At 37.2% G+C, this 27546-nt stretch overlaps 1 protein-coding gene across 1 annotated transcript; it reads right to left on the reverse strand.

The window, feature by feature from the left end:
* Positions 1-1359: 1359 nt before the first annotated feature.
* LOC131033670 (uncharacterized) lies at positions 1360-22586 on the reverse strand. Its single transcript, XM_057964939.2, has 2 exons — positions 22271-22586; positions 1360-2658 (listed from the first exon to the last, which is right to left on the reverse strand). The coding sequence occupies exons 1-2, from the start codon at positions 22341-22343 to the stop codon at positions 2093-2095; spliced, it is 639 nt and encodes a 212-aa protein (XP_057820922.2). The 5' UTR covers positions 22344-22586; the 3' UTR covers positions 1360-2092.
* Positions 22587-27546: the final 4960 nt, after the last annotated feature.

The following is a 27546-nucleotide window of genomic DNA, read 5'->3' on the forward strand; positions in this document are numbered from 1 at the left end:
TATATATATATATATATATATATCTCGATGGATTGAAGAAGTATAATTTATGATTCAATGCTAGGAAATGGGTAAGCGAATTGTGATGAATAATGATAAATAATGACTTTACTAATTAAATAATAAAATATTGTTTAATTAATAAGAGTAAAATTGAACAATTAATTGAATAAATGGATATTTATTTAACCAATTATAGAGAAACTGGTCAATTAACTGAAATGGCAATGTCTTAATTTCATAAGTCTACACAAAGCATAACCAACAAGCTGCACTTAGAAAACAATCAACTACATACGATGCACAGTAATAACAAACTATGAGCAAACACTATACAAATTGTACTAGATTACACAAGGCACGAGGTTGCATAGGTCCACCCACAACCCAAACATATAAAATGATACATAGGAACAATAAAGTAAACTAGACATACAAGCACAAGACTAGCATGCAACAACCGAATGATAAAGGACAAAAATTTGTTCATGCAAGATCGCATTGTGCCTAGGGTGTTCCTGAATCACAATGTAACCTATTTAATATTTTCTAACTACTAATGATGCAAATGAAAAGGAAATTTAGCACAAAGATACACACAAAATACATTGTATTTGGGGCAAAATCAAAGTCATAGCATCCAATGCTTAATGAGGTGTCTCTTAGCCTTTTAAAAACTGCTAAAATATTCTACCCTTGTACCAACAAACATCTACATCAGTTTTTTAACAAGAATACAGAAGCAACATGAATTTGCTCTCTTCTGATCCCATGCACAAATTCTAAGACTAAGAACTTCATTATCCTACATCCTAAAATGCTAGACAAGATAACAAATGAGGCAATATTTTGAGGCTCTTTAGAAATTGTTTGTTATGTCGTCTTCAACCTTGCAATGCATACTTGAAAATATGGAAGGTTCACCTTGAACATTTGTATCACCTATTTTATCCAACTGAAAAATCGACGTGTATAAGTTGCAGAGGTAATCAATTGAATTAAAGCTTTGTGATGATAATGTATACAATTGCAACTTTTGTCTAGAGTAATGCACTTGCAATTTAGAAATGTAAGGGAGCTTATGTCTTGTTATGGCACTGAACAAATAATTAATGTAAAAATTGCCAGTGCGAATGCAGCTCAAGCAACTGCTGCAAGAACATTTCATATTACCTCAAGAAGGGAGAGGGGACTTAAACATATTTTTTCATCCACTCACAGGCAGTATTTCTTCAACAAAAAGATAAAATGTTCAATATCTTCTTTAGGTAAGAAATAGTTCCGGCCATTTTCCTAAAAGAAATCTCGAAGTAAAAAAATATAAATACACGAAAAGAAAATTTTAATAACATAGCATCTAAAGATTAATATAACGGAATTGGCAAATTTAAATTGTACCCATGGAACGTGGAGGAAAATATTGCATGTCCTGTTGAAGGAAACTAGATTCCTAGGAACTAGAAAGATATCTATTTCTGTCTGCATCTCCCCTTTTTAACACGGTATTATTGGACCCAGAACATGGAAATAAGCATATCAAAACTTCCCCCTCCATAGAAAAATATATACACGCAACTAAAATTACAGCATAGTGTATCAGGGGCTTTAGTGCATCTTCGGACCCCAATTGATGCTTCAATCTCAAGTTGCATCAATAGTTTTTGTTTAACAACCAGCCAACTTGCAATTTTTATTTTCAAATCGCTCTTTCTTTGCATGGACTGAAGACTCCCACCAATTCAATTACAAGATACCTATAGAATGAAAAAGTGTCCGTGGAATCTACAAACTCAAGGGAGAGAATTAAAATTAGAAGACTGAGCATGCATATATGTAATAACAAGTTAGGAGATGATGACACGATCTGCATAAAAACAAAACACTCATCTCATGCACAATTCATGTAAAATATGTCCACTAGGATTGCACCCAAGTTCCAATGGCAGCTAAAACCCTGGCTTGATCTGTATGCCATCTCCATCCAGATAACTTAAAGCAAAATTTAAGTATTCCAATTACTGCTTCTTTTAGGGTAGGTTAAGACAAAGATTGCAACCACACTGTTATTTCCTCACCATACCCTCTTCACAAATCACTTGGGTTTCCCCCCTGCCAAATCCTCCAATGTCAGCTCATAACTATCTTGAGATCCTCTCTGAATTTCTTCTCCTCTGGCACGGAGGAAGTCCTCTACACTACTGGGTTCTCCAAACCAACCCAAGCGGTCAGCAATAAGATGCAAATTATTGCATCCACTACATCGGACAATAACAATGCCATTCTCATATGATTCCCTGCTCATAGTCTTTACTGATCGAGTTTCACATACTTTGCACGTATAAAGCATTGCTAAATCATGTCGCTTGGATACCTTCATATCAGAGACAACACTGGATTCAACAGACTTTCCTTTATCACTTGGATTGGACACGTCCACATGTGAGTCAGTTGTTGAATCCGAATCAAGTTTCTGCAAAATGTCAGGAAGAGTTCCTGAAGTTTCCTTTGTGATTGTATTATCTTTATTAGAAGAACTCTCAGAGATATTGCATGCTCCTGTGTGCAAACTCCTTGTTCCAGAAAATTTTCTAAATTGAATGAGAGATTTTTCACACACAGAAAATACATTGCTGGAAGCAGACAAGATTAATGGATCACCTGAAATAAACACAATTAAATCAGATTTATCATGATCGTATAAACTAGTTGCTGAAGGAACTGCTAAAACAAAGTCAATAAACATAAAACTGCCGCCTACCATCAATAAAATAGCTTACAGCTTTCATATAGCTAGCCAAGTACAAAAACAATCTGAATTTTGTTCAGGAAGTCGAACATTCAAGAAAATGTGATCTCAGATTCGACATATTGTTGAAGATGTCCAGAAGAAATTGATTATTAGAGTTTTGGTATTTGCTCTTATCTAATTTTGTGTTCACATGCATAACAAATTACAAGGGACTGACCTTAATGCAGAATCCATCTCTTCTATAATGTTGAATGTGATAAAAATATCATTGTACTGATGGAAAAATTAAGATTTAGATGTTGTAATAAAGTCCCCTTAGTGACTTAGTTATAGCATTGAAATACTAGTAGGTAATTTGAGCTGGGAAAGCTACAGGAATGCAATGCTTTATAAACATTTGCACAAATCGCAAAACCCAGCCTGTACAAGCATTAATAATATTATATCTATTTTGAAAAATTACAGCAAAAGTTTAACTTTAACATATTTCAGAACCCAACACTACCATTTTTCAACAGGTACCTACTCTGGAAAGGGCTAAAAGCATTTCATCATTTTCATTTCGTTTATCAATAAGTGAATTATAAACATTGCCATGCTCGAGGATGGTGCATGGTTGAGTTTAGTCACAAGATTAACTGAATTTTTCAAATGCTGCACGGATTCAAAGCAACCTTGTAATGTAAGCAAACTCGGACAAAACAAGGAATTGACTGCCTGAATAAGAATAAAACTGGAGCACGTGAGGATGAAAGAATCTGGCACAGAGAGCACTCATGACAAAATAAATGGTGCAAAGTGGCACCAAAGACAGAAGTCCACTTGGAAGATTGTACATGTTTCTACTTAAGTCCAAACACGTGCACAGTAATGCCAAAGTCTGCAAAGGACACACAGAGGCTTGTGAATTAATACAATTTGCAAGCAACTAAGACCAACCAAGGCTTGAGCAAGGGATAACCAACAATTTGCACTTAAAAACAATCAACTGCTGAGGGTGCACTAAAGTTGCATAGGCTGCACCAGGTTGCACATGTAATGTCCCCTCTTTGAAATTAAGAGGATCATAATGTCACAAAAGAGGCAGCTTAAGTGATATTATATAATGAAATTATAATGAGAAGTGCCACAAGATAAAATACAAAATAAGGTTTCTTATAATTAAAGTTTATTTTAAATAAGTCCTCTCAAATATCAATCAAGAGTTGTGATTCGTGAAGGACATTTGAAGAGTTATGTCTTTTGGAGGAAATCTCTATTTAGAGAGGCCAAGAATCAAGGAGGAGATACATTGATCAACCATTCTATTTTCTAATTGCTACTCCTTGTTGGACCATTGAACTTCAATTCAATTCACCTTAGGATAGAAACCCTCTAGGTCTGAAATTGGAGGAGAGAAACACAATTCCTTGGAGTGATTTCACGCAATGATTACCATTCTACAGATTTGTTAAAATTTTGGTTGGTAATAAAGATTTATCTTTTTAAATTTCAGCACCACCATCCAAGGTTTCGAGTGGGCTACTTAGTGAAGGATTATGGCAATTTGTAATTGGTTTATAACAACAGATTTAAAGGCAGAATAATACTTAAAATCAGTGCAGCTAGTTTAGGGTTCCAGTCAATCCATTCTTGGGAGAGGTTGGAAGACAACACAGACACTTGGGGCTAAATCGCTGCAAATTATATTAGAGTTTGAGATGTCTAAAATTAGGGAAGTACACCATCCATTTAAGGATAGTTCACGGCTCAATAACCTAATAAGAGAATTTGATAGTTTTTGAAGGCAGAATTAAGGAAAAATTATTGGTAGAGCAGCACAATATTTCAGGGAGAAATCATTGTTTTCTGTGGTAAGAAAACACAGCCCTTTAGGGTATTTCGAAACACCATTCATTGCTGGCTAATTTTTGGTGAACTTGTGCAAAATAAGAAAAAATTTGAAAGGAATATTGCACTGCAGGTCCACCGATGACCCAAACATACAAAACAACACACAAAAACAATAATGTGCACAGTGCCTGCAAGTATAAGACAAGCATGAAACAACCAAATTGGCAATGCATGTTTGCAATGCACCTAGGATGCCCCTGCATCACCATGCGACCATTTTAATATCATTTAACAAGAAAGGATACAAATGACACAGAAATTAGACACAAAGGTTCAAACAAAAGACATTGAATTTGTGGTGAAATCAAAGAGTCATGGCATCCAAAGGTTAACGAGCTGTGAACCTGTTGTGACCATTTCACACATCGCCCCATTAAAATGGGGACCCCCTCTTTTTGCTCGGTTTCACCTGTTTCTCTCTCTGCTTTAGGGTTTTGAGTAGGTGAGTCAGTCGTCTGGACCAAGGTTAAGCCTTAGGGTTTCCATTTCGATGATTTTAAGCCAAAGTCCAGTCCAATTTTGAAGATTGTTAAGCTTCCTCTCGTAAGGTGCAATTTTGAAGTAAGGTGAGTTGTCAGGGGGTCAAGTAAGTCTGTCTAGGTTCAGTCGGAATTTTGAATGCAAGTCTGAATTTTTGCCTAAGTGTTGTTTATGGAATTTTGAAATTTTGTTTGAGTGATTTTGGCCAAATTTTGGAAATTTTGATAATTGATCCCAGGCATTGGAAATAACCTAATTTTGCCTTGTGAAGTGACTGAGGTCCTAAAAACTTGATATTTTGGCCTGAGGAAGAAAGTTCGCTCTTGTCCCTCAGTCAGGGACCAGGGCGAAAATGATATTTTATGCATCCTGGTTATTAATTTATTTCATTTGTCTTGTGCAGGGTCGCCAGGGGATGCAGTCGAACATAAATGGAAAGCTTTGAGGATTTTGAGATTCGAAAATGGCAAATTTTTGGAGTTTTAGGTCAAATCGTTCCTGTCCCTCAGTCAGGGACCAAGGCGAAATGTCTGGCCTAGGCCATTTTGACCTCATTTTGATCAAACTAAAGTGTTAAGGGCATAATGAAAGGTGAAATCAACATGACGGAGCGTCCAGACTTAGCCGTTTGCAATGAAAAGTTGAACTTTTGCCCTCAAGGACAAAATCGCTCCTGTCCCTCACTGAAGGACCGGAGCTTGTTTCTCAAAATTTTACTGTCCTTGCAGGATCAAGATGAATTTTGGATTGAAAGAGATGAAGGGAGGCATGTTCTTTCCATTGAATATAATTTGAAGAAATTCGCAAACAAAGAAATGTGCCAGGAAGCAAGTTCGCTCCTATCCCTCACTGAAGGACCGGAGCTTAAAATCCAAAATTGCCTTGCCCTTGCAAGATTTGAACGATTTCGCGATTTGAGAAGAACAAAGGAAATACAGTTTATCAGTTGAATATAACTTGAAACTGCCATCATAAGGGAAATTGACCATAGAAGCAAAATCGCTCCTGTCCCTCTCCCAGGGACCAAGGCGAATTTTAGTGATAGCTCCCGTCCCTCTCCTAGGGACCAGAGCGATTTTTCTTATAAGGCAAGTTTTGGGCAAAGATCAAGTAAGTTTTAAGTTTGAGGCAAGCAAAGGAGGCGTAACGAACCCATTGAAGATAATTTGAAGATTACAAAAACGCCAAGTGAAGTCCATGTTATCCTAGGTGCTCCTGTCCCTCTCCAAGGGACCAGAGCGATTTCTTCCTTAGACAAATTTCTCGCCAAGATGAAACGAATTCCATGTCAAAGGTGAACGAAGGGGAGCATAGCGGATCCGTTGAAGATAGTTTTAAACGTTGGCAAAGCACGAATGAGCTTACAAGTGAAAGTTCGCTCCTGTCCCTCAGCCAGGGACCAGGGCGAAATCAAGGTTATCTAACATTTCCCTTCAAGTTTAAGTCACTCCAAGTCAAGGTACAAGGAGACAATGATGTTTGGAACGCCTCGACGAAGAATGAAGTTGCAAAGACCGCCTAATGTGATGAAATCACCTAAGTTCGCTCCTGTCCCTCTCCTAGGGACCAGAGCGAAATCTCTAAGTATGCTTAAATTTTGAAGGCCACGTTCGTTTCAAGTGCTCAAGAAGGAATAAAGGACGTCATTTTACGCCTTGAAGACAAATTGATATCAATATGATGGAGGATTTGCACTATAGACCAAAGTTCGCTCCTGTCCTTCAGTCAAGGACCAGGGCGATATTCACTAAATTGGCCATTTCTTTCAAAAACCACATCAAGGCAAGGTCACACAAGGTCACACAAGGTCGAAAATGTCTTTGAGAAGATGATATGCAAGGAACCAAACGTCAAAAAGTGATCAACTTGAGCAAAGAGGCAAATTCGCTCCTGTCCTCCAGTCAAGGACCAGGGCGAAAACCACTTGAAGGACAAATTTGCTTTACAAAGAAGAAGTTTGGCGTGTGTGAAACAAACAAGGAGATCATTGCCTACCTCACGAATCAATTTGGCAACTTAGAAGATAAAGGCCAAGGGGTAAATGCAAAGTTCGCTCCTGTCTCTCTCCCAGGGACCAGGGCGATGTGGTTTGTACCTCTTTACATCTCCCAAATTTTGGCGCTAACATAATTTTCAAATTATATTAAATGCTAAAATCGATAAAATTTGAAATATTCAATTAAGTTAGCATTTAAAAAGTGCGCACAAGACATATAATTAATTAATTTTGTCTTTTAAATCGAAACTATTAAATACGAAGGCATTAAATTAATTAATTATTATTTTAAATAAATAAATTGGGGCGCTTGGGTTTTATTTTCCATATTTTAAAGGTCGGCCTTGATTTTTATTTAAAATTTGTTTTTATTTTGCCTTATTTCCAAAAGTCGGCCTAGAGGTAATTGAGGGGGTAAGCGCTTATATAAAGGGGGTGTGATATGGCATTTTAAAAAACATCTTTCAATCATCCTTTGCATGCGATTTGGAGAAGATAATTACAAGGTGCGAATTTCATCAAGAGGAGGTACGAAATTTCCATTCAAAGGGGAGTGCGAACTTGGTTTTGTTCAAGTGGAGCGAATTTGCCATTAAGACGTTGAAGACCCCACAAGTTGGCGAAGTTAACAAGGAAGGCGCCTTTGCTAGAGGAGGATCGCATTGATACTTCAAATTTCGATTTTTGCCTAGGCGATTTCCTTATTTTGCATTTTTTAGAGTTAGCTCTCAAGTGAGGTATGGCGAAGTCTTCCCTTGTCTTGAATTTTTGAATATTGATCTTAAATTTTGAATTTTGAAATTTTGAAATTTCAGTAAGCTCAATCGTATTTAGGAAATGATAACTCAAGGACTTATCATGAAGTTTCCTAAATTCAATCCTTAATCTAATCTATGTTTATACATTGCAAAATCTATTACTTATTATGAAATGTTGTGTAGGTATCAAGATGGCAACTCCCAAGCTCGAAAGATCTACAAGTCGAAAGACTCTTCTCAAGGAAAATCAAGCCAGATCAAGGACGGTCTCATCAAAGACGATCAAGCAAAGATAAGGACAACCTCCTCCAGTCTAGCATTGACAAGGACGACCTTCTTCGATCCAGCATCATCAAGATAAGGGCGACCTCTTCCAATCCAGCATTCCAAGGCGAGGTACATCAATCATCCTGCAAATCAAGGACAAAAGGAGTTAGAACAAGAGTTAATTAAAGATAGCTTCTCAACGACATCAAATTGAATATCTACCAAGCTACAAGTGTCAGACGAGGTGGCATCCTAGTCATCACTCCTCCAGTCGGATTGGTCCACCTCAACAATGTCCAGGTTCAATGTACCTAATTCATAGAAGGTGGCACAAACTCCGATGTACCTACCCTAGCTATCCATTGGTGGAAATTTCTAGAGAGGACATGTGTCCAAGTAATACAATTTTATCATTGGTCAAGCATTAAATGTTATGTAATGGTTGTAACAAACCCTAATTAGGGTTTAGGTGTCATAATCTTAGCCATTGATCTTATTTTGATCTGGACCGTTCATTGTAATTGAGGATGCTATATATACCCTCATTTCTTTTCATTTTGTAACTAGAACTAGAAACTAGAGATTAGATGTCAGCATTAGTGATTATAAATTAGCAATTTGATAGAAGCAAGTATTTTGTAGCAAGATTGAGCTTTGAAGAAGGAATTTCAAACAATTGTTGTTCATGATGGCTTTGAGATCAATAAAATATTGAAGTTATGGTGTTTTATTGCAATTCTTGTGGTTATCTTCATGGTTGTTCGTTTTCTTGAATCATTCTCAATCAAAATAGTGTTTTAATTTGAAGGACAAATTGTTGGACTTGATCGTCGGTGAGGTTCACTTTCCAAACCACTAGCTTCTTGCTGATTGTAGGAACGCCTTGCGTGGTCAACTGGATCAACTTGAAGTACTTAAACTTTCAATCATTGTTGTATCTTGGACATGTGCCTTCGTGGCAGTGTTTATGATCCTTGATGAATTGAAAAATCATTTGTTACCGTAGAAGATCGCATCAATTTCAATTGAGTTGTTACTTTATGGCAATATTGAGGTTGGTAGAATCTTACCAAGTCTCGTCCACATTAAGTCATTCTTAGGATTAGATTAGACTTTATCTCTTGCAAGCCCTACTCTTTTGATCTTTTTTGAGAGCTTGTTAGTATTAGGAAACCCTGTTCCTGCAGTTCGGATTTGGCGTAAGACCCCTTGATGAAACAGCAATCACAACGGCCACTGGTGCTTATCCACACGTAGAGACCCTACTTAAAAGAACATTGAAGTCACCCTAACTGATCCTTCTTGCGATATCTTCAGCAATTAGAGATTTTATTCAAGAGAGGATAAGGTACCCTTGGGTATTTTATTCTGTGTATGATTGTGTACAAAATACACGTCAACAGAACCTTAACCCTTCAAAAACTGCAATATTCTGCCTTTTTTCTAACAAACAGATGCATCAATTTATTTACACGAAGACACAAGCAATGTGAATTTGTTCTCTTTTCCATCATATACATAAACTCTAGAGCTAAGAACTTCATGATTTTAAATCCTATAACTTCAGACAAGATGACAACTTAAAGGCATTATTTCAACGCTCTTCAGAATTGCTCGATGTGGAATCTTCATGATAGTTTACCTTGCAACACACATTGAACATATGGAAAGTTCAGCATCAACATTTCTATCATCTGTTTTATCCAAATAAAAAAATAAAGTTAAATGTACGAGTGGCAGAGGTAATATCTTGGAATATAACTTTGCCATAATAATGTTTATATTTGCACCCCATGCCTAGAGTAACACTCCTGCAAACTAGAAATATGAGGCAGGTTTTTTCTTGTTATGAAAATGAGCAAAAAATAAATGCAAAAGATGTCAGTGCAAATGCAGGTCATGCAGCCCTGCAAGACCATTTCTTGTTACCTAAAATTGGGAGATGAGACTTAGCACATTTATTCATATACTTGCACTAAGTATTCCTTGAAGAGAAAATTAAAATGTTCGATAACTTCTATATGTAAAAAATAGCTCCAGCCATGTTCCTAAATTGTGGTGTGAAACTCGATGCCTTGTGAAATGTATATATGAATCTTCTAGAATGAATTTGGTGATGATGTTTCAACAAAACTCTATGTCGTTCATACCATAGTTTGCAAACTCAGACTTGGAGAGTAATCAGCAAGCCACAAAAAATTTAACTCAGGGTACTCCGCAAAACTTAAATTTAAAAAAGAAACATAATTTTTTGACAAAAAATTAAAATATATAAATTTTATATTGAATATAGCTAAAAAATGTATCAAATGAGTTTGGTGGGGCTTTTTGGCAACATTCCTAGTGGGTTGTAGGGCAACACCCCTCGTAAGGGTCTGGGTCAGCACCCCTAGCACATTCCCAAGCCCAAATAAAGACCTTCAAAACCACACAAACCTTCATAGTGCATACCAAGGTGTGATGTCCACTTCTAGTTGACATCTGTCAGCTTGGTAGATTAGCCTATCACTGACCCTCGTAGGCTGATGAGGTTGGTTAGAGGGTCTCCTGGAGACTAATTCTCCATCTTCAAAGTGAACAGTATGAGCAGTGACAGAGTATTGTTTGGCAATCTCCAGTTCTAACGGCAAACATTTCTAATGAGTACTTGGAGAGATATCAATTCTTTAATTACTTTAATTAAATATTATGTGGCAAACTATAACGTTTTTAATATTTTTAAGTCACTTTAAGTTATAACTTAAGTGAGGGTCTATTTCTCATCAAATGGGGCCAGTTTAATATTAAATTGGAAATGATTTATTTTTGAAGCCTCAATAGTCAAAAATAAAAATTAATAGTTAAAACATCATTTAAATGCCAAATTGTACTTTTCTTGGGAATTGCGCCAAACCCTAAAGGAGGAGATAAAAGAAGTTTTTAGGTCTTCTTTTCATTATGGGATGATTTGATATTGAGTTTGCTCTGAGGAGATTTTGGCTTGAGGGTTTCAGCAGGGGTTTCTTCCTACGGATGATCTGAGAGTATCGGTACAGGAAAACGGTGGATTTTTGTGCATCAGCATTAGAGGCTATGAAATATCAGTTGATTTTGCTTTTCAGTTGGTTTTATCCAGGAACCAAGATTGGGCAGATTAGACAGGGTTTATTTCATTTTATGCAAAGTATTGATTGCAGCCATAGAGTCAGAGCAAAGGCAGAAATAAGTGTGTTTACAGCTGGGGTTTTTGTGCATGTATGGCCTGCAGATCTGCCGTACCTTTCTTCCTTGAAAGGGTACGATTTTGTTGAAGGAGTCGTCCAAAAATTCTGAAATAAATCCTAAAAGAGATGCCTAGCTGGTAGCTTCAGTTTGAGCTGCTAAACTCACCATTCCGGGTAGTTTGGACTAATAAATAATTTTGTTGTCATTATTTACTGCTGTACAGCAGCAAGGACAAATAAGGGGTTTCATAAATTTGAGGTATTTGACAATAAAACTTCCTGGTCTTGTCTGATTTCTTTATTGAAGTTGTTTATGCAAATTGGATGTAATAAGGGTTTGATAATCCTATTTTCTGAAGTTCAATTAATTTCCAGCTCTTTCCAATATTGTTTTTCGCATACTATTTGTTCAAAACTAGCCCTTGTTGTTAGAAATTGCAAAGCACAAAACATAAAACACAACAGGTTCAACTAAACCTCCGTTGTCTAAGTTGAGAGCCCTTGGTAGGTTCCTACAATGGTATCAGAGCTAAATCCTGCCATCCCAAGGGTTTAGAAGTTACATGCAGTCACAGGAAGTGGGTTCACACAGGTCTTACACACGCAGCAGAGCCCTCCTTGAAGGAGAACAGGGTCTTAACAGGCAGTCAGACACTATGGGTATAGGCATTCAGGCAACCCACCCAAAGGCCACAGTGCTGAGGATGAGGAGACGAGAATTTTTTAGGACTATGGCTACAGGGCAGTAGCAAGTTGCTCAGGCTTTACAGGCACTCACCACCATGATGGAGCGTATGAATCCTCCAAATCGACACAATCAGGAACCAGAGGATAATAGGAGTGTAGCTAGTATTCCTAGACCTCACAGGGCAACTACACGCACAGTTGATAGGCCTTCAAGGCCTAATTTCTTGGCAGAAGAACCTGAGGATGTTGCTAGAGTTGAGGCAGAGCCTGTTTTTGTGGATAATGTCATGACTGTGCATGATTAGTGGAGTTTTTTTCCACCTGATGTTAGGCAGAATCTGAATTTTGATCAGTTTATGAGACAAAAACGTGAGGTAGAGAGAAACAGGCAGGAGAGGAGGCCTCGTTTCCAACATAAAGATCTTGAGTTTGCCACAAGCAAGCTCACTCTACCTTATTATGATGGCAACGGTGTAGTTACAGCTAGGTCCTGGATCCATAAATTGGATACATACTTCACACTGAGACCCATGACTGAAAGGGATGCAATTAAGTTTGCAACCTTACATTTGGACGGTACTGCACATGAGCGGTGGCATAATGGACTCATCAACCTCCAATATGATGAGATTACCACCTATCAGGAGTTTGCTGATTTGTTAGTGGAGAGGTTTGATAAGAGAGATCCAGAGTCTTACTTCCGTGAGTTAGCACAACTGAAACAAACAAGGAACTTGGAGGTGTATGTTTCAAAGTTTTTGAAATTGTCATGCATGGTAAATAACATGTCAAATCAGCGGTTAGTAGTCTTGTTTATAGAGGGACTCATGGAGCCTTTGAGAGGTTGGGTCAAAGCATTTGATCCCGCAACACTTCTACTTGCCATTAAAAAAGCACAAAGAATGGATGTGACGGCCACACAGAATAAATTTGGGTCAAAAGGATCAACATCTTTCAAAGATAATAAGAATTATAGCAAAGGGAAAGAAAAATCAGACTTTAGAAATGATTACAAAGGGAAGACAGAAGCTCCCCCCTTAGATCGTGAGAGACACTTAACGATTTGAGGCAGAAAAAACTATGTTTTTATTGCAAAGGTCCATATGATGCCAACCATGACTGTCCTTTGAGGCCTACGGGCAAGGCAAATAGAGTAATGTGGGCATATTATGAAGATTCAGAATCTGATCAAGAAGGTCAGCCTACTGGTTATGATGATTTAGAAGCTGAAAATGACACACAGGGTCCACAGAGACTTGACAAGATGGATGCAGAAGGTGATGAACACCTTAAGGAGGCACTTCTCACTAGTATTCAGCAAGAAGGGTCGTTCAGAATGAGAGGAGTACTTGCTGGTCAGAAAGTTATTAACCTACTAGATATTGGAGCCACACATAACTTTATTGATGTCAAGTTAGTTGAGAAGAGAGGAATCCGAATAGAGGAGTTTGAGGGCATCCGTGTGAGGGTGGCAGATGCTTACACTTTAAAGTGTAACAGGATGATTACACAACTCCCATTGCGTGTAAACAATTATGAGTTCAAAACTGATTTCTATGTGGTTCAGATGGGAGATACAGATTTGGTCCTTGGTATGAGGTGGTTACATGAGCTAGGCAAGTTTACACTTGACTTGCAGGAGATGGAGATGTCTTTCGCTGTTGATGGAAGGACACATGTGCTGAAAGCTATTAAGGACAACAACTTTAGGATGATTATGGAGAGGCTTGCATGCCACGATCAGATTGAGTGGGCAGCAGAGTGTATGTTTATGCCTATGCAGCAGGATGCTCAAAAAGTTGAATATCATCTTGACATCCAGATACTGAGAACTAAACACAATAAAGTTTTCAGTGACATACCACCAGGGAAGCCACCAGATAGGGGTTTTGAGCACATCATTGAGCTAGAGGAGGGTGCGAAGCCAGTGATGATTACTCCATACAGACATCTGAAGCGCCTGAAAGATGAAATAGAGAAGACCATTCAGGAGCTTCTGGCTATGGGACATATTCGGCCTAGTAAGTCCCCCTTTGCTTCTTCAATTGTTTTGGTGAAGAAGAAGGATGGCACATTGCGGATGTGTATTGATTACAGGGTCCTTAATAAAAGGACGATCAAAAACAGATATCCCATTCCGCGTATTGATGAGCTCATAGATGAGTTACATGGTGCCTGTTATTTCTCAAAGATTGATTTGAGGTCAGGCTATCACCAGATTAGTGTCCATGAGCAGAATATTGAGAAGACTGCTTTTCGTTGTCATTATGGACATTTTGAGTTTGTGGTTATGCCATTTGGGCTAACCAATGCACCTGCTACTTTCCAGTCCACAATGAACAAAGTCTTCTGACATCAGTTGAGGAAATCAGTATTGGTGTTCTTTGATGATATACTGGTTTACAATCGCACTTGGGAGGAGCACCTCGGTCACTTAGATATAGTTTTGAACATTCTGGATAGGGAGTCCTTGTATGCCAAGGAATCCAAATGTGACCTTGGAATGACCGAGTTATTGTACTTAGGCCATATTATCAGTGCAGAGGGAGTGTGGATGGATCCTGAGAAGATCCCTGCTATTGTAGATTGGCATACTCATGTAAACCTTACTCAGTTGCGTGGTTTCTTGGGCCTATGTGGTTTCTATTGCCGTTTTGTTAATGGTTATTTACGCCATGAAGCACCTTTGACAGACTTGATGAAGAAGGGTGCCTTCTTATGGACTCCTGAGGCCAGGAGTGTTTTGATAGGTTCAAGGAGCTCATGACTTCATATCCAGTACTTGCTACACCTGACTTTTCGAAGTCATTTGAGTTACAGTGTGATGCCTCCGGTGAGGGCATTGGTGCGGTGCTTATGCAAGACAAGCACCCTATTGCATATGAGAGAAGGAAACTCTGTGGACCTGAGAGGAGTTACAACATTTATGATAAGGAAATGTTGGCCATAATGATTGCACTGGCCAAGTTTAGACAGTACTTAGTGGGCAGCAAGTTTTGCATTAAGACTGACCACAATAGCTTGAGACATTTCCTTGGGCAGCGTGACTTAAATGACAAGCAACAAAAGTGGGTCAGCAAACTTCAGGCTTATAACTTTGATATTTCCTATATCAAAGTCACACAGAATGTAGTTGCAAATGCCTTGTCACGTCGTCCCCACTTGAGTTCTATGGTCTAGATAGCAAAGGATTGGCAGCATATTATATTGGCAGAGTATGCCAAAGATCGTTGGGCTGCAGGTTTGATAGAGGGATCAGTAGTGGACAGCAAGTATACAGTTGTAAATGACTTGATCATTTACAAGGGCAGAGTGTACTTGATCCCAGGATCACAGTTGAGGAGTAGGGTACTACAGTTCTTTCATGATGAACCGATGGCAGGACATCTCAGGTTTTTCAAAACCTACAAACAGGTTCGTGAGTGCTTCACTTGGAAAGGGCTCAAGGCGGATGTTCTACAGTATGTTAGAGAGTGCCCTATTTGTCAACAGAATAAACAGGAGCATATGTACCCTGTTGGTTTTCTTCAGGCACTTCCAATTCCTAACAGGAAGTGGGAATGTCTATCTATGGATTTCATCACAGGGTTGCCGAGAGCACAGGGACGTTATTGCATATTTGTGGTTGTGGGTCGTTTGACGAAGTATGCCCACTTCAATCCGATCACCACCACTTATTCAGTTATTCAAGTAGTAGAGTTGTTCTTCAGAGAGGTATTCAGATTACATGGCTTGCCTCGGACTATTGTCAGTGATAGGGATACTTAGTTTATGAGCCACTTTTGGCATGAGCTTTTTAGACTTTGTGGGACCGAGCTTACACTGAGCACCAGTTACCACCCCCAGACTGATGGTCAAACTGAGATAGTTAATAAATGGGTGGAGGGATACCTCAAGAACTACATTTCAGGACAGCAGAAGGCGTGGGTGAAGTGGGTTTATCTCTGTGAGTATTGTTACAATACCACTCACCACATGTCCATTCAGATGACACCATTTGCAGCATTGTATGGGTATGAGCCTCCGAGTTTCATTGACTTATTGCTGAGTGACAGTAGGGTGCCTAGTGTGGGAGACTTGCTACAGGACAGCCAGGACATTGTAAAGGCTCTTAAGGAGAATATAGCAAAGGCACGGAATCAACAAAAGCAATATGCTGATCAGAAGAGGACAGCGAGGTCATTTGAGGTAGGAGACATGGTGTATTTGATGTTGCAGCCATATCGACAGTCTACTCTCAAGAAGAGTGGAGCAAAAAAACTCAAGCCACGATATTATGGTCCTTTCAGAGTGACCAAGCGTGTAGAGGAGGTGGCTTCTGAGTTGGATTTACCGGCAGACAGCAGAGTACACAATGTGTTTCATGTGTCATGTCTCAAAAAGGCGTTAGGACACCGTATTGTTCCTTCTACAGTTTTGCCACCACTGGATGATGAGGGGAAGTTAATACTTGTACCTGAGCCTATCATTGAGTTCAGGGAAAGGCATTTCAAGAGGCGTACCATCACAGAGTACTTGGTGAAATGGAAGGATTTGCCAGTAGAGGATGCTACTTGGGAGAGCGAGGAGATTTTACAGCATCCTGAGTTGAGATTGCTTGAGGACAAGCAATTTCAGAAGGGGTGGACTATGATGTCCCCTTCTAGTTGACATCTGTCAGCTACAACATCCTGAGTTGAGATTGCTTGAGGACAAGCAATTTCAGGAGGGGTGGACTATGATGTCCCCTTCTAGTTGACATCTGTCAGCTTGGTAGATTAGCCTATCACTGACCCTCGTAGGCTGATGAGGTTGGTTAGAGGGTCTCCTGGAGACTGATTCTCCATCTTCAGAGTGAACAGTATGAGCAGTGACAGAGTATTGTTTGGCAATCTCCAATTCTGACGGCAAACATTTATAATGAGTACTTGGAGAGATATCAATTCTTTAATTACTTTAATTAAATATTATGTGGCAAACTTTAATGTTTTTAATATTTTAAAGTCACTTTAAGTTATAACTTAAGTGAGGGTCTATTTCTCATCGGATGGGGCCACTTTAATATTAAACTAGAAATGATTTATTTTTGAAGCCTCAATAGTCGAAAATAAATATTAAAAGTTAAAACATCATTTAAATGCCAAATCATACTTTTCTTGGGAATTCTGCCAAACCCTAAAGGAGGAGATAAAAGAAGTTTTTTGGTCTTCTTTTCATTATGGGATGATTTGATATTGAGTTTGCTCTGAGGAGATTTTGGCTTGAGGGTTTCAACAGGGGTTTCTTCCTGCGGATGATCTGAGAGTATCGGTACAAGAAAACGGTGGATTTTTGTGCATCAGCATTAGAGGCTGTGAAATATCAGTTGATTTTGCTTTTCAGTTGGTTTTATCCAGGAACCAAGATTGGGCGGATTAGACAGGGTTTATTTCATTTTATGCAAAGTATTGATTGCAGCCACAGAGTCAGAGCAGAGGCAGAAATAAGTGTGTTTACAGCTGGGGTTTTTGTGCATGTACGGCCTGCAGATCTGCCGTACCTTTCTTCCTTGAAAGGGTATGATTTTGTTGAAGGAGTCGTCCAAAATTTCTGAAATAAATCCTAAAAGAGACGCCTAGCTGGTAGCTTCAGTTTGAGCTACCATTCCGAGTAGTTTGGACTGATAAATAATTTTGTTGTGGTCTTGTCTGATTTCTTTATTGAAGCTGTTTATGCAAATTGGATGTAATAAGGGTTTGATAATCCTATTTTCTGAAGTTCAATTAATTTTCAGCTCTTTCCAATATTGCTTTTTGCATACTATTTGTTCAAAACTAGCCCTTGTTGTTAGAAATTGCAAAGTACAAAACATAAAACGCAACAGGTTCAACTAAACCTCTGTTGTCTGAGTTGAGAGCCCTTGGTAGGTTCCTACACAAGGATGAAAAAATCGTGAAAAAATCGCGGATTTCGCGAGTCATTCAGGCAAACGATTTAATCATCATTTAAATCGGAGACGATTTTTTCTTAAAAAATCGCCATCACCATCGTCATTCTTAGACGCCAAAAATCGTGACTAAAATGTAGAATATCGCAGTTTCAAAACGCGATGAAAAAACAGAGGTCACAACCCTAAAAGATTAAAAAAAAAAGGTAGCACGAAAAAAAAATAGCAATTTCGGCTTGGTCAAAACGCGCGATTGCGACTTCAATCCCCCCCAATGGCTGACACCCAATGATAATCAACAACATTCAACCTTGTTCCAGTCTTAATCTATTATGTTGCAGGTCTCTGTTGTTAAAACTTAAGTATTCTTTCTTGTTCTTCAAATGATAGGTTCGAATACATACTATATAAACAGTTTCAACTTTCAACCACGAAAATCACAAGTTGATAATTCAAAATATTGAAAGTTATTAATCTTAAAAATAATATATATTAAATATTTAGTATTACATTGTTTGGTAACCAGTAATAAATTGTAATCCATTCAGTTCCTCCTCAACCTCTCTGCAACTGTTGCTCTTTCCCTATTTGTAGATTCAATTATATGTTTTAGTGCTCCCAAGGCATTACTTGATTTCATTTTCTTGGTTATATATATAGTTCATTCTTGCGAGGGCTTTATCAGATTTAGTATTTCTAGACATTGTTCTATAAACTTAGTGTATATGTATGTTTTTTTTTAAATATTTTAAGAAATTTTATATTTTCAAATGTTCGATAAATTTTCCGATTTATTGCCGATTTATTGCCAATTTTTTCCCCATTTTTTGCAGAGTCCTGATTTTAAAAAAAAATTTGGGCCAAGAGATTTATTGCCAATTAAGAGTTTTTCATCTTTGGTGCATACTATTTTCATTATTTTTTAGAAGGCAAAAACAATGATTGTAAAGTCAAAAAAAAAACAGAGTTTTTGAAGTGTCCAACCCAAGTTTCTTTTCCTAGATTTTGACATATTGCTGGCATCACAAGTTAAATGGAAATACTCGCCAATTTTCTAGTGAGTTTCATCAAGTTTTTCAAAAAGCCTCTGCTAAAATACTTGGCAAGTAAACCTCACCAAAACTCACAGAGCAAAAAGAAAAGGCAACTACTTAATGATTCACTAAGTATGTAAACCATGACTCATACTAACTCCCACTTCATGTAACAGCCTATGCTTTTAACTCCAAGTAGTTTGCACCTTGAGCTAGCATTATTCCTCCTAATATTGATGAGGCGAAGTGAGGGCTTATGAATGCCCTTAGGAAGATGTTCAGAAGATGAACATAAATTTTAGGAGCAAAAGATTACAATTCTCAATCTTTGGGTTCCAACATACCACAAGCCAGAGGCTAGGAAACATAGAGTTACTCTTGCTTAATAATAACCTACTGGATGTCAACATTCCATGGGAAAGATGCTTGTCGCTTACCTCCTCTCACAAGTAACTGGTTCTCTTGCTGCTAAGAGGAACTGGTCCACACACAACTTCATCCACTTAGACGAGGAATAAGCATCCTTTAGATGAGCAGAGAAGTTAGTTAAAAGTCATGGTGCCTTGCCACTTCAGAATTGATAAAGACTTCAGTCACATGTTGGAAAGTTGATCTTATCAAAGCTAGACAAATTAATGAAAAGGCATTATAACAGGGATTGGTTGATGTCCCATTACATGAGTCAGATATGATATAAGTGATGACTCAGAACCAGAGGCCAATTTTGATATTGATATCTGAAATGAAGTGCAGTCATAGGAGGTTTAGATGTATATCTTTAAATCTATTTCCATCACATGAGTCAGATATGATATAAGTGGTGACTTAGAACCAGAGGCCAGTTTTGATATTGACATCTGAAATGAAGTGCAGTCATAGGAGGTTTAGATGTATATCTTTAAATCTATTTTCTTTCCTCACATGCCTATCATTAGAAATTTTGTAGTCTTCAAGGCTTCTGTCATTATTTATTGCAAATCTGAATTTGTAATGAAAATAATGAATTTTTGGGGGGCATAGACCCTAGCTCAATTAACTGAAAGCATCCTATTGCAGGCAAGTGGTCACGAAGTCCAATCCCCTTGTCCACATGGTACCAGGGGACATGTCATGCCAGCATCATTGGTCACGTTACAATGCAGGTTACAAGGGGGCTGAGCCAATTCCTGTGGTCTAAAAATATTACAAATTGTTTGTTAGAATATTTAATCTTTACTTGGCTTAGGTTTATTTGTATTTAGTTTAGGATATTCCTTTGGAATTCATACATGTAATTTGTCCTCTAGTACATGTGTGAAGACAAGTCATTTCTTTTATTTTCCTTTATTAAGGAATATTAGATTTCCTCCATAAGAGGATGTGGACACATGGCACACACATTTTATGAATGGTGGCATTCATAGATTTGGGAGTTACTTTGTAACTCCTCTCCTCATCTCTATTTAAGAGATGTCTCCTTTCTCATTTCTTCTTAATGAAATTATTGTAAAGAGCTTCTTGCTCTCTCTCTCTCTCTCTCATTTTAAGCATTGCCTCATTCATAATATCACAAGGGCTTTTTCTTTGCTTTTCCCCTTTCAAAAGTTCTTGTGCCTCCTCCTTCACATTTGGGTGATTGCTCCAAGATTTTTGCATTACTCTTGGTAACATTTACTTCATCAATAAACTTTCTTGGATTTTATTATTCTTTCATTGCTATTGTATTTCTTTTCATTGTTTTTGCTGCTATACTTGAAAGTTGAATCAACAAACACCGAAGACAGTCTCAAATTTCATGCATTACATGAATGTCTAAACCTGAATCTTGATGTCATGTACAACTTAACTTGTTACAAACACACGCACATGCATGCACACATATTGTACTGCCATCACCAAAAACTGGTCCTAACGGCCCTACTGTCCCCATCCCAGAAATGCTCTGGAGCATGGTTTTTATGTTGACAATTTTAAAAGGCGACTGAGAGCTTACACATATATGTATATATATCAATAACAGGTTCCATAGGTTTATCATTTATCTTTAGATCAATATCAAGTTGCTGATGCCTTGTACAAAACCCAATATCAAGTAATCAAGTGCTTGAATACTGACATAAAGTGACTAAACCAGAAAGGTGTCTATTGGCTGCCACAAAACCTTACTTCAAAGTACCAGCAGATTTACTGAGGAAGAGAAGACAAAGAGGTTTTCATTACAGTTTAGCAGAGAAACCAAGAAATCTAATCCAGCAGATAAGACAGATTTTTCAACGAACAAGAGCACATTGTAGTCAAATCCAATCAGCATACCTCAATCTACTCAAATCAGCTGAATCTCAGCAATATCTAGGCACCAAAATTACACCTCAGGGTGCTGATATCAACAACAGCACCCTAAATTAGAATCATATTTTTGGCATTTTTAGCAGAATTAAGAAAACACAACTCGTATTTAAAAAAAAAACTATTTTTTCCCTGGTTTGAGAATGCCCAATCGTTCCCTATCTAGAGATAACATCTTCGAGTACTTCCAGGAAATTGCCTGATATCTAGAGAGAATCAAAAGTCATTTTTATATTAACACTCTGCCCCCCAATGACACTACCTAAATGGCCAGCCCAAAGGAAGGAAAGAGAACAGCAATAGGATAATAGAAGGTGCCTAAAGGGATCTACTAAAAGCCAAAAACACACTAACAAACCTCTTCACTATGACCGCAATAGTTAAATGCTGTGGTGGAAAGAAACCCTCAACCTGTGGGTACTGGGTTATGCCATTTAGTTGCGGCAATTTGTGATTTTTCAAACCACATACATAGAAAATAGGCAAAAGCCAAGGGAAGCGACAACACACTTGGGGATATTAGTACCTGAAAGAGGGAGGGCGCTAACAAACTTGCACCCAAAACATTTGGCGTTGAGCAACGCCAATTACTAGAGATTCGACGTATGAGCTAAAATCAGACGCAAAAATATATGAATCTGAGTCTTATCTTGTGTTTCCAACTTACTAAGAACGTTAGGTCAATTTTGGAATGTACTAAGCTTACTGGTGTTATGAAGGGCTTCTATTCATTCAATTGCCGCATACATTCAAAACCATAAAAGTATATTATTTTAAATAATTACACAACAAACTTATAAAGATGTCACTGGAAAAAATTGTCCGAAAAACAAAAGACAGAAATCTACATCCACAAACCCTCTTGGTAATGGCATTCATTATATTTCATATAAGAATTTAAACGTTCTGTACTATTTAGGCTTTCGAGTAATGAAAATGCAAAATTAATAGGAATGGAAAAAACAAATCTTACCTGGTACATAAGGGCAAGCTACAGTCCGAGTACAGTTATTCAAAGCTCGGAAGAGAAAATTTCTAAAAGCCATGGAATATTTTATACTTTCAGTCTACCCTTGAATCTGGAAGGATGTTTTCGACCTCTGAGTTTTCTACTTCGGTTCTGAGTTTCTTTAGATATGTATATAAATCTAAGCATACAGTAGTTCTCACCGATCGTTCTTCTGGCTATACAAATTTAATGGAGAGGAAGACTCCAGGAAGAGATGGAACATAGCTTAGAGAGAAGCCGCCAAAAGACCGAGTAACTTCATATCCTGACCAAATTGTAATAGAAAATAACTTTTTCCTAAATATTATCCATCCTGATTGTTTAGGTTTAATAAATATTATTAGTAATTGGATCTACGGTAATTTTTTCTAATATTATCATTAGTTATTGGTCTATGGTTCAATGAACTTTGAATTTGATTTTGAGTTTTTCTCATCAATTTCATGTTACTCTCAAATTTTATATCATTTTGTAAGAGACATAATTTTCTTATAGTTAAATTTTTAATTATATGAAAAACTGATATAAAATGTATGGAGTTTATTAAATGTATTTTTAATAAGAGAGAAATCAATGAAGTATTTTTTATTGTAAATTAGTGAAAAAAAATTATAACCCAAAATCAATTAACATAGTTGAACTTCTATCTCATTTTTTAATGAATAGTCTATATATTATCATTTATAAAATAGTGCTACATATATTCATGAAAAAAAGGTGGGTGGATATATTCACATCTCAAATGTCTAAATAGGGCTACAACTCATAGCAAAGAACATCATAGCAATAAAAGCAAGTCACTGACTAGGGAGAGCAAGAGTAGAAAGAGGAGGAGGAGAATTTCAATCATCATGAATGTCTCATACATCAACAATATTGGAAGTTTCCATGGAATGATCTCATCCATTATTACCATCTTTAACACTGTCATATTGATCATCTTCATTAACAACACATCTAGGAGAAATAGCAAGAGTTAAACAAGGGAATTTGCCAAAACTTGATTGGCTTGTATTTCCACCACCAAAAGGCAATGAAGAGACAAAGTGATGGCTAAGAAGTCACAACCAAACTCAATGTGCATGATCTATTCCTACGAGATGCAAAGAGGCGTGAGAATGAGCATCTTGATTGCCACAAGCCATCTTAACTATGTCATTAACAATGGCCATAAGGCATAGATCAACCTCTAGCGTAGGTGGGAATCAAAGGAACTCTAACAATAGCATGAGGGGCATTACCCCAATGATCCAACAAATAATGTAAGTAAGCAACCTCAAGTGTAACATTAGTTGTTTTCACGTGAATGTGCATAAACACATTAGAACATTTAATAACTTAGTGTAAAGTGAGAAATTAAAATTAACAAAACAACCAAAAAAAAGCAAAAATTATATATTTATAAATACTAAAAGAATCTCCAAATCAAAAGGTCAAATCTACTTATAACTAGAGAGGATTCAAGGCCAATCTTGCAACAACGCCATTTGCCAAGAAAAAGGCTCGAAGAAATCATAAATCTAAGTCGAAGCATCTTGAGCTGTAATATATAACCAAAAGAGATGTTTGAGAGACTCTTGTTGACTATAGAAAGGACATTAAGGATCCAAGTCCTTGAGTGGGATAACCTATAATGAACAAGGAGGCTTCAGAAAAGAATACACCAAACAAAGTGAGCAAGCTCTGGCTCAAGCACAATTGATAAAATAGTGTGAAAAACACACTGCTAAATGGATTGTATAGACTATAAAAGTTACATCTAATTCAAAGTACACACCATAAGAAAATGAGGTAAAATCCAAGAATAGCATTTGTAAGGCTTAGAATTCAAAAAATTTATATCAAGACGCCAATTTTAATCCTTCCAACGAGGTTTGCAAGATTGAGCACCAATTTTGTGAACTATATCTGTATGGATGGCTTCACTTATTTAACATAAAAGGTTTCGCAATCCAAATTGAAAATATAATATTTTTTCCTAGCTTCATTCTAAGATATAAAAAATTCTTGATAACCTTGTAGAAAATATTAGGAAGGATTGTAACCTCTCTTTTGAAAAAACTCAAAGAAAGGACCCAGCAAGTCTTGGCAAGAGGATGATTTTGGCAATGCAAAATAGGGGACCACCAAATAGTTTGTTGATTCATAGAAAGACCATTACAAAAACCCATTCCATTCCAAAGAATCCAAGACTTCATAGCTTCCAAAGCTATCCAAATACTCTTCATCACAAAATACCCTTGAACTTGAATTTGCTCTTTCATTATAAAACCAAATCTAAATGTAGTAACATTCGACACAATCAAGAATTCTTGGAGCACATCAAGAAAACTAAAACAAAGAGAACCCACCATTCAGAGGATGAATTTAGCTGAGATAAAACCAAATCTATATGTGAATTGTGTTCTTGTTAAACAATATGTTGAATAAAATAAGCCAATCAAAGTCGAAGGTCTTCTTTTAGAAATGGTAGAAATGGGAATATATCCAGCACTATCATTACTTGGTAGTGTAGTGCTACCAAAATGGATGATGCGATGTGAATATACAATAGAATGCTTGAAAATGGTGCCATTCCCACTCTATATACATTTGTGTGAAGGTGAGAAAATGAGATGTTCACTAGTATACTTAGATGAACTAGGAACGAAACCCATTCACAACCAAATCACATGAAGGGGAATAAGAGATTAGGCTCACCCTCAAACTTATGGGAAAGGGTTGAGCACAAATTGGATCTTATTTTCCTTTTTTTTAATGAAATGAATTTGATAATAATTTAAAAATGGAAATGAGATGAACTAGGGTTAATGATGGAAATTTCAAAAGAAATGAGAATGCACAAAGAGTTTCAGAAGAGATATGCAAACATTGGGTACAAATTGGCAAATGGTATATAGAGAAGAACCTATGTTTGAAATCTGGGCTCAAAAATTTAGGTCAATGTTGTTAGGTGACCTTGACCAAAAAGTGTATAATGTGGATATCAAAAACCGTTTCGAAGTGAAGATGTTATTCTAGGTATGTTCATGAAGTTTTGTTGAAAAAGTGTTGGTCATTGTTGCTAGGAAACCTTGATTGAAGATTTTCACTTCTTCAAAATCTAGTTTTGTGTGTCTCGGTCTAGTCTTTTCAAATCTATATTTTCTCTCTCCATAATCCATCACCTACATGCACAAGGGAGGATAATGTTGTTCGGTTGATAGGGGTTTACCTAGGTCAAACCCCTAGTTGGAATTGACCATTAATGAAATAAATGAAAGGAAATCTCTGAAGTAAAATGTTGGATTTGCAATATTATACCTCAAGCTTTTTGACGTTGATAATGGTGAATAAGACCCACAAATGTTGATGCAATAACACGACATTACAAGGCATAAAATTATCAATCATGAAAACATGCTTACATGAAGACTGTTACAACTTATTGCTCCATAATGCTCAAATCTGAGGAATATTTTCTCTTGAAGGATACGGTGGGATGAAATATGTATGCTTGTGGATACTTAAGGCATGATTAAGATGAAAATGAATCACAATAGATGCTCTTATATAGGAACCCCAAGGTATTTTATAAATTAGGTCGACCTCCAACACTCATATTAAAATATTGGGATCGAGAATCAATCGGCAAGAACCAGTACACTAACATATTTGAAATGGGTGTGTTCTAGAGGCATAAGGGTGCCTAACACCCTAGCTCACTAGGTCAAAGGCACCTAGTGCCCTTGTCCACCCAAAAAGGGGTTAAACCAAGGTGGCTTAAGCATACACATGCTCAAGAGAGTGACCCAAATCACCATATGATCACATAACATTAGTTTTGCATTGCAAAAGCTATAAATAGCCTTGGTAAAGAGCTAGGAGGATTCACACTACGGAAAGGGCACAAAAAAGAAAGTAAAATTATAAGGGTTTACAATTTACAACACTACATTTAGCCTGGGCCACCTTAACAAAGGTATGCTCACTCTTATGATAAAGGAGAAGAAATAGAAACAAACTTGAACAACGGGGAGCGGGATTATGAAGAGATAAGACATCACTAAATTCAAGGGAACATTCCCCAAGCTCAGGATCTTAACTCAAACAATTGCATGCAATCACATATAAGGACACAAAACAAAGGAAAACCAAAAAGGGCAACAAAAGACATTCAAAAAGACACACAAAAGGGGTTAGCACTAAAAAGGCTCCAAATCAACTAGTTGAAGAGACTTCGATAAGAAAAATATCTCAACCAAGTCTACTATCATTCTTGGAATGTTATTGCAAGAACACAAGTAGTCTTATGTAAAGAGCAAGAGCATACATCAAATTGATGAGACAAGAAACCATGACACAACAACTAGAAAGGTGTTTTATGCATGGGTTCATGGAAGAGAGGGGGCGGGGGGGGGGGAGAGAGAGAGAGAAGAAGACATGGATAACACTAGCTAGCAAGTTGTGTCATGCTAGGTGATCCATGGAGAAGCACGAATTTCATTAGACAACAAGGTGTGTTATGTTGTTTGATCCGTGTGAAAAAAGAAAGGAGAGTCAAAAGATCAAGAAAGGTTTTCTATGCTAGTTGACTCATTTTGAAAAGAAATATTACCAAACAAAACTCATTGTTTGCAATGCAATCTACAACAAAACGGGTGTTGCAATGACACCAAGACAAGGCTAACCAAAAAAAACACATTGTTTGTAAGAAAATCTGTAAATTGAACAAGGATATAACTAAACAAAGCCCATTGTTTGTAAGGAAATCCACAAACTAAATGAGGATAACCAAACAAAGCTTGTTGTTTGTAAGGAAATTTGCCAAATTAAACAAGGATAACCAAACAAAGCTCGTTGTTTGCAAGGAAATCCACAAAATGCAATTATAAAATAGGTTATGCATTAACACCAACATAAGCAACAAGGATAAGAAAATATAACAAGGATAAACACCTTCAATACCAAGGAGGTATCATTTAAGCAACTATGCACATACACTCTCATGTTGTGATGCATTAGATAAATTAAGTTTTCTTCAATGAGGTCAAACAAAATACTCTCTTGTCGTGATGCATTAAATAAAGTGGGATGGAATCCTACACCTTCTCTAGTGCACTATGAAGGAGACTTTATAGGGAGTTTGATTCCTTGTTCCATTTGTCCTAGACCTTTCCATGATATCCTTGTTTAGAAATCATGGCATATCAGCCTCATAATGTGTTTTCAATTGTGGAGGGGAAGGATTTTTCATTATA

The sequence above is a fragment of the Cryptomeria japonica genome, chromosome 5 (assembly GCF_030272615.1).
Source record: "Cryptomeria japonica chromosome 5, Sugi_1.0, whole genome shotgun sequence".
Classification (NCBI taxonomy): domain Eukaryota; kingdom Viridiplantae; phylum Streptophyta; class Pinopsida; order Cupressales; family Cupressaceae; genus Cryptomeria; species Cryptomeria japonica.

What these genes read in the sequence shown, in the direction of transcription:
- LOC131033670 (XM_057964939.2), bottom strand. Translation starts at nt 22,343, where the DNA reads ATGGCTTTTAGAAATTTTCTCTTCCGAGCTTTGAATAACTGTACTCGG. An exon ending in AGCTTGCCCTTATGTACCAG is followed by an intron (nt 2,659 to 22,270) that starts GTAAGATTTGTT and finishes TGTTTATTTCAG; the next exon opens with GTGATCCATTAATCTTGTCT.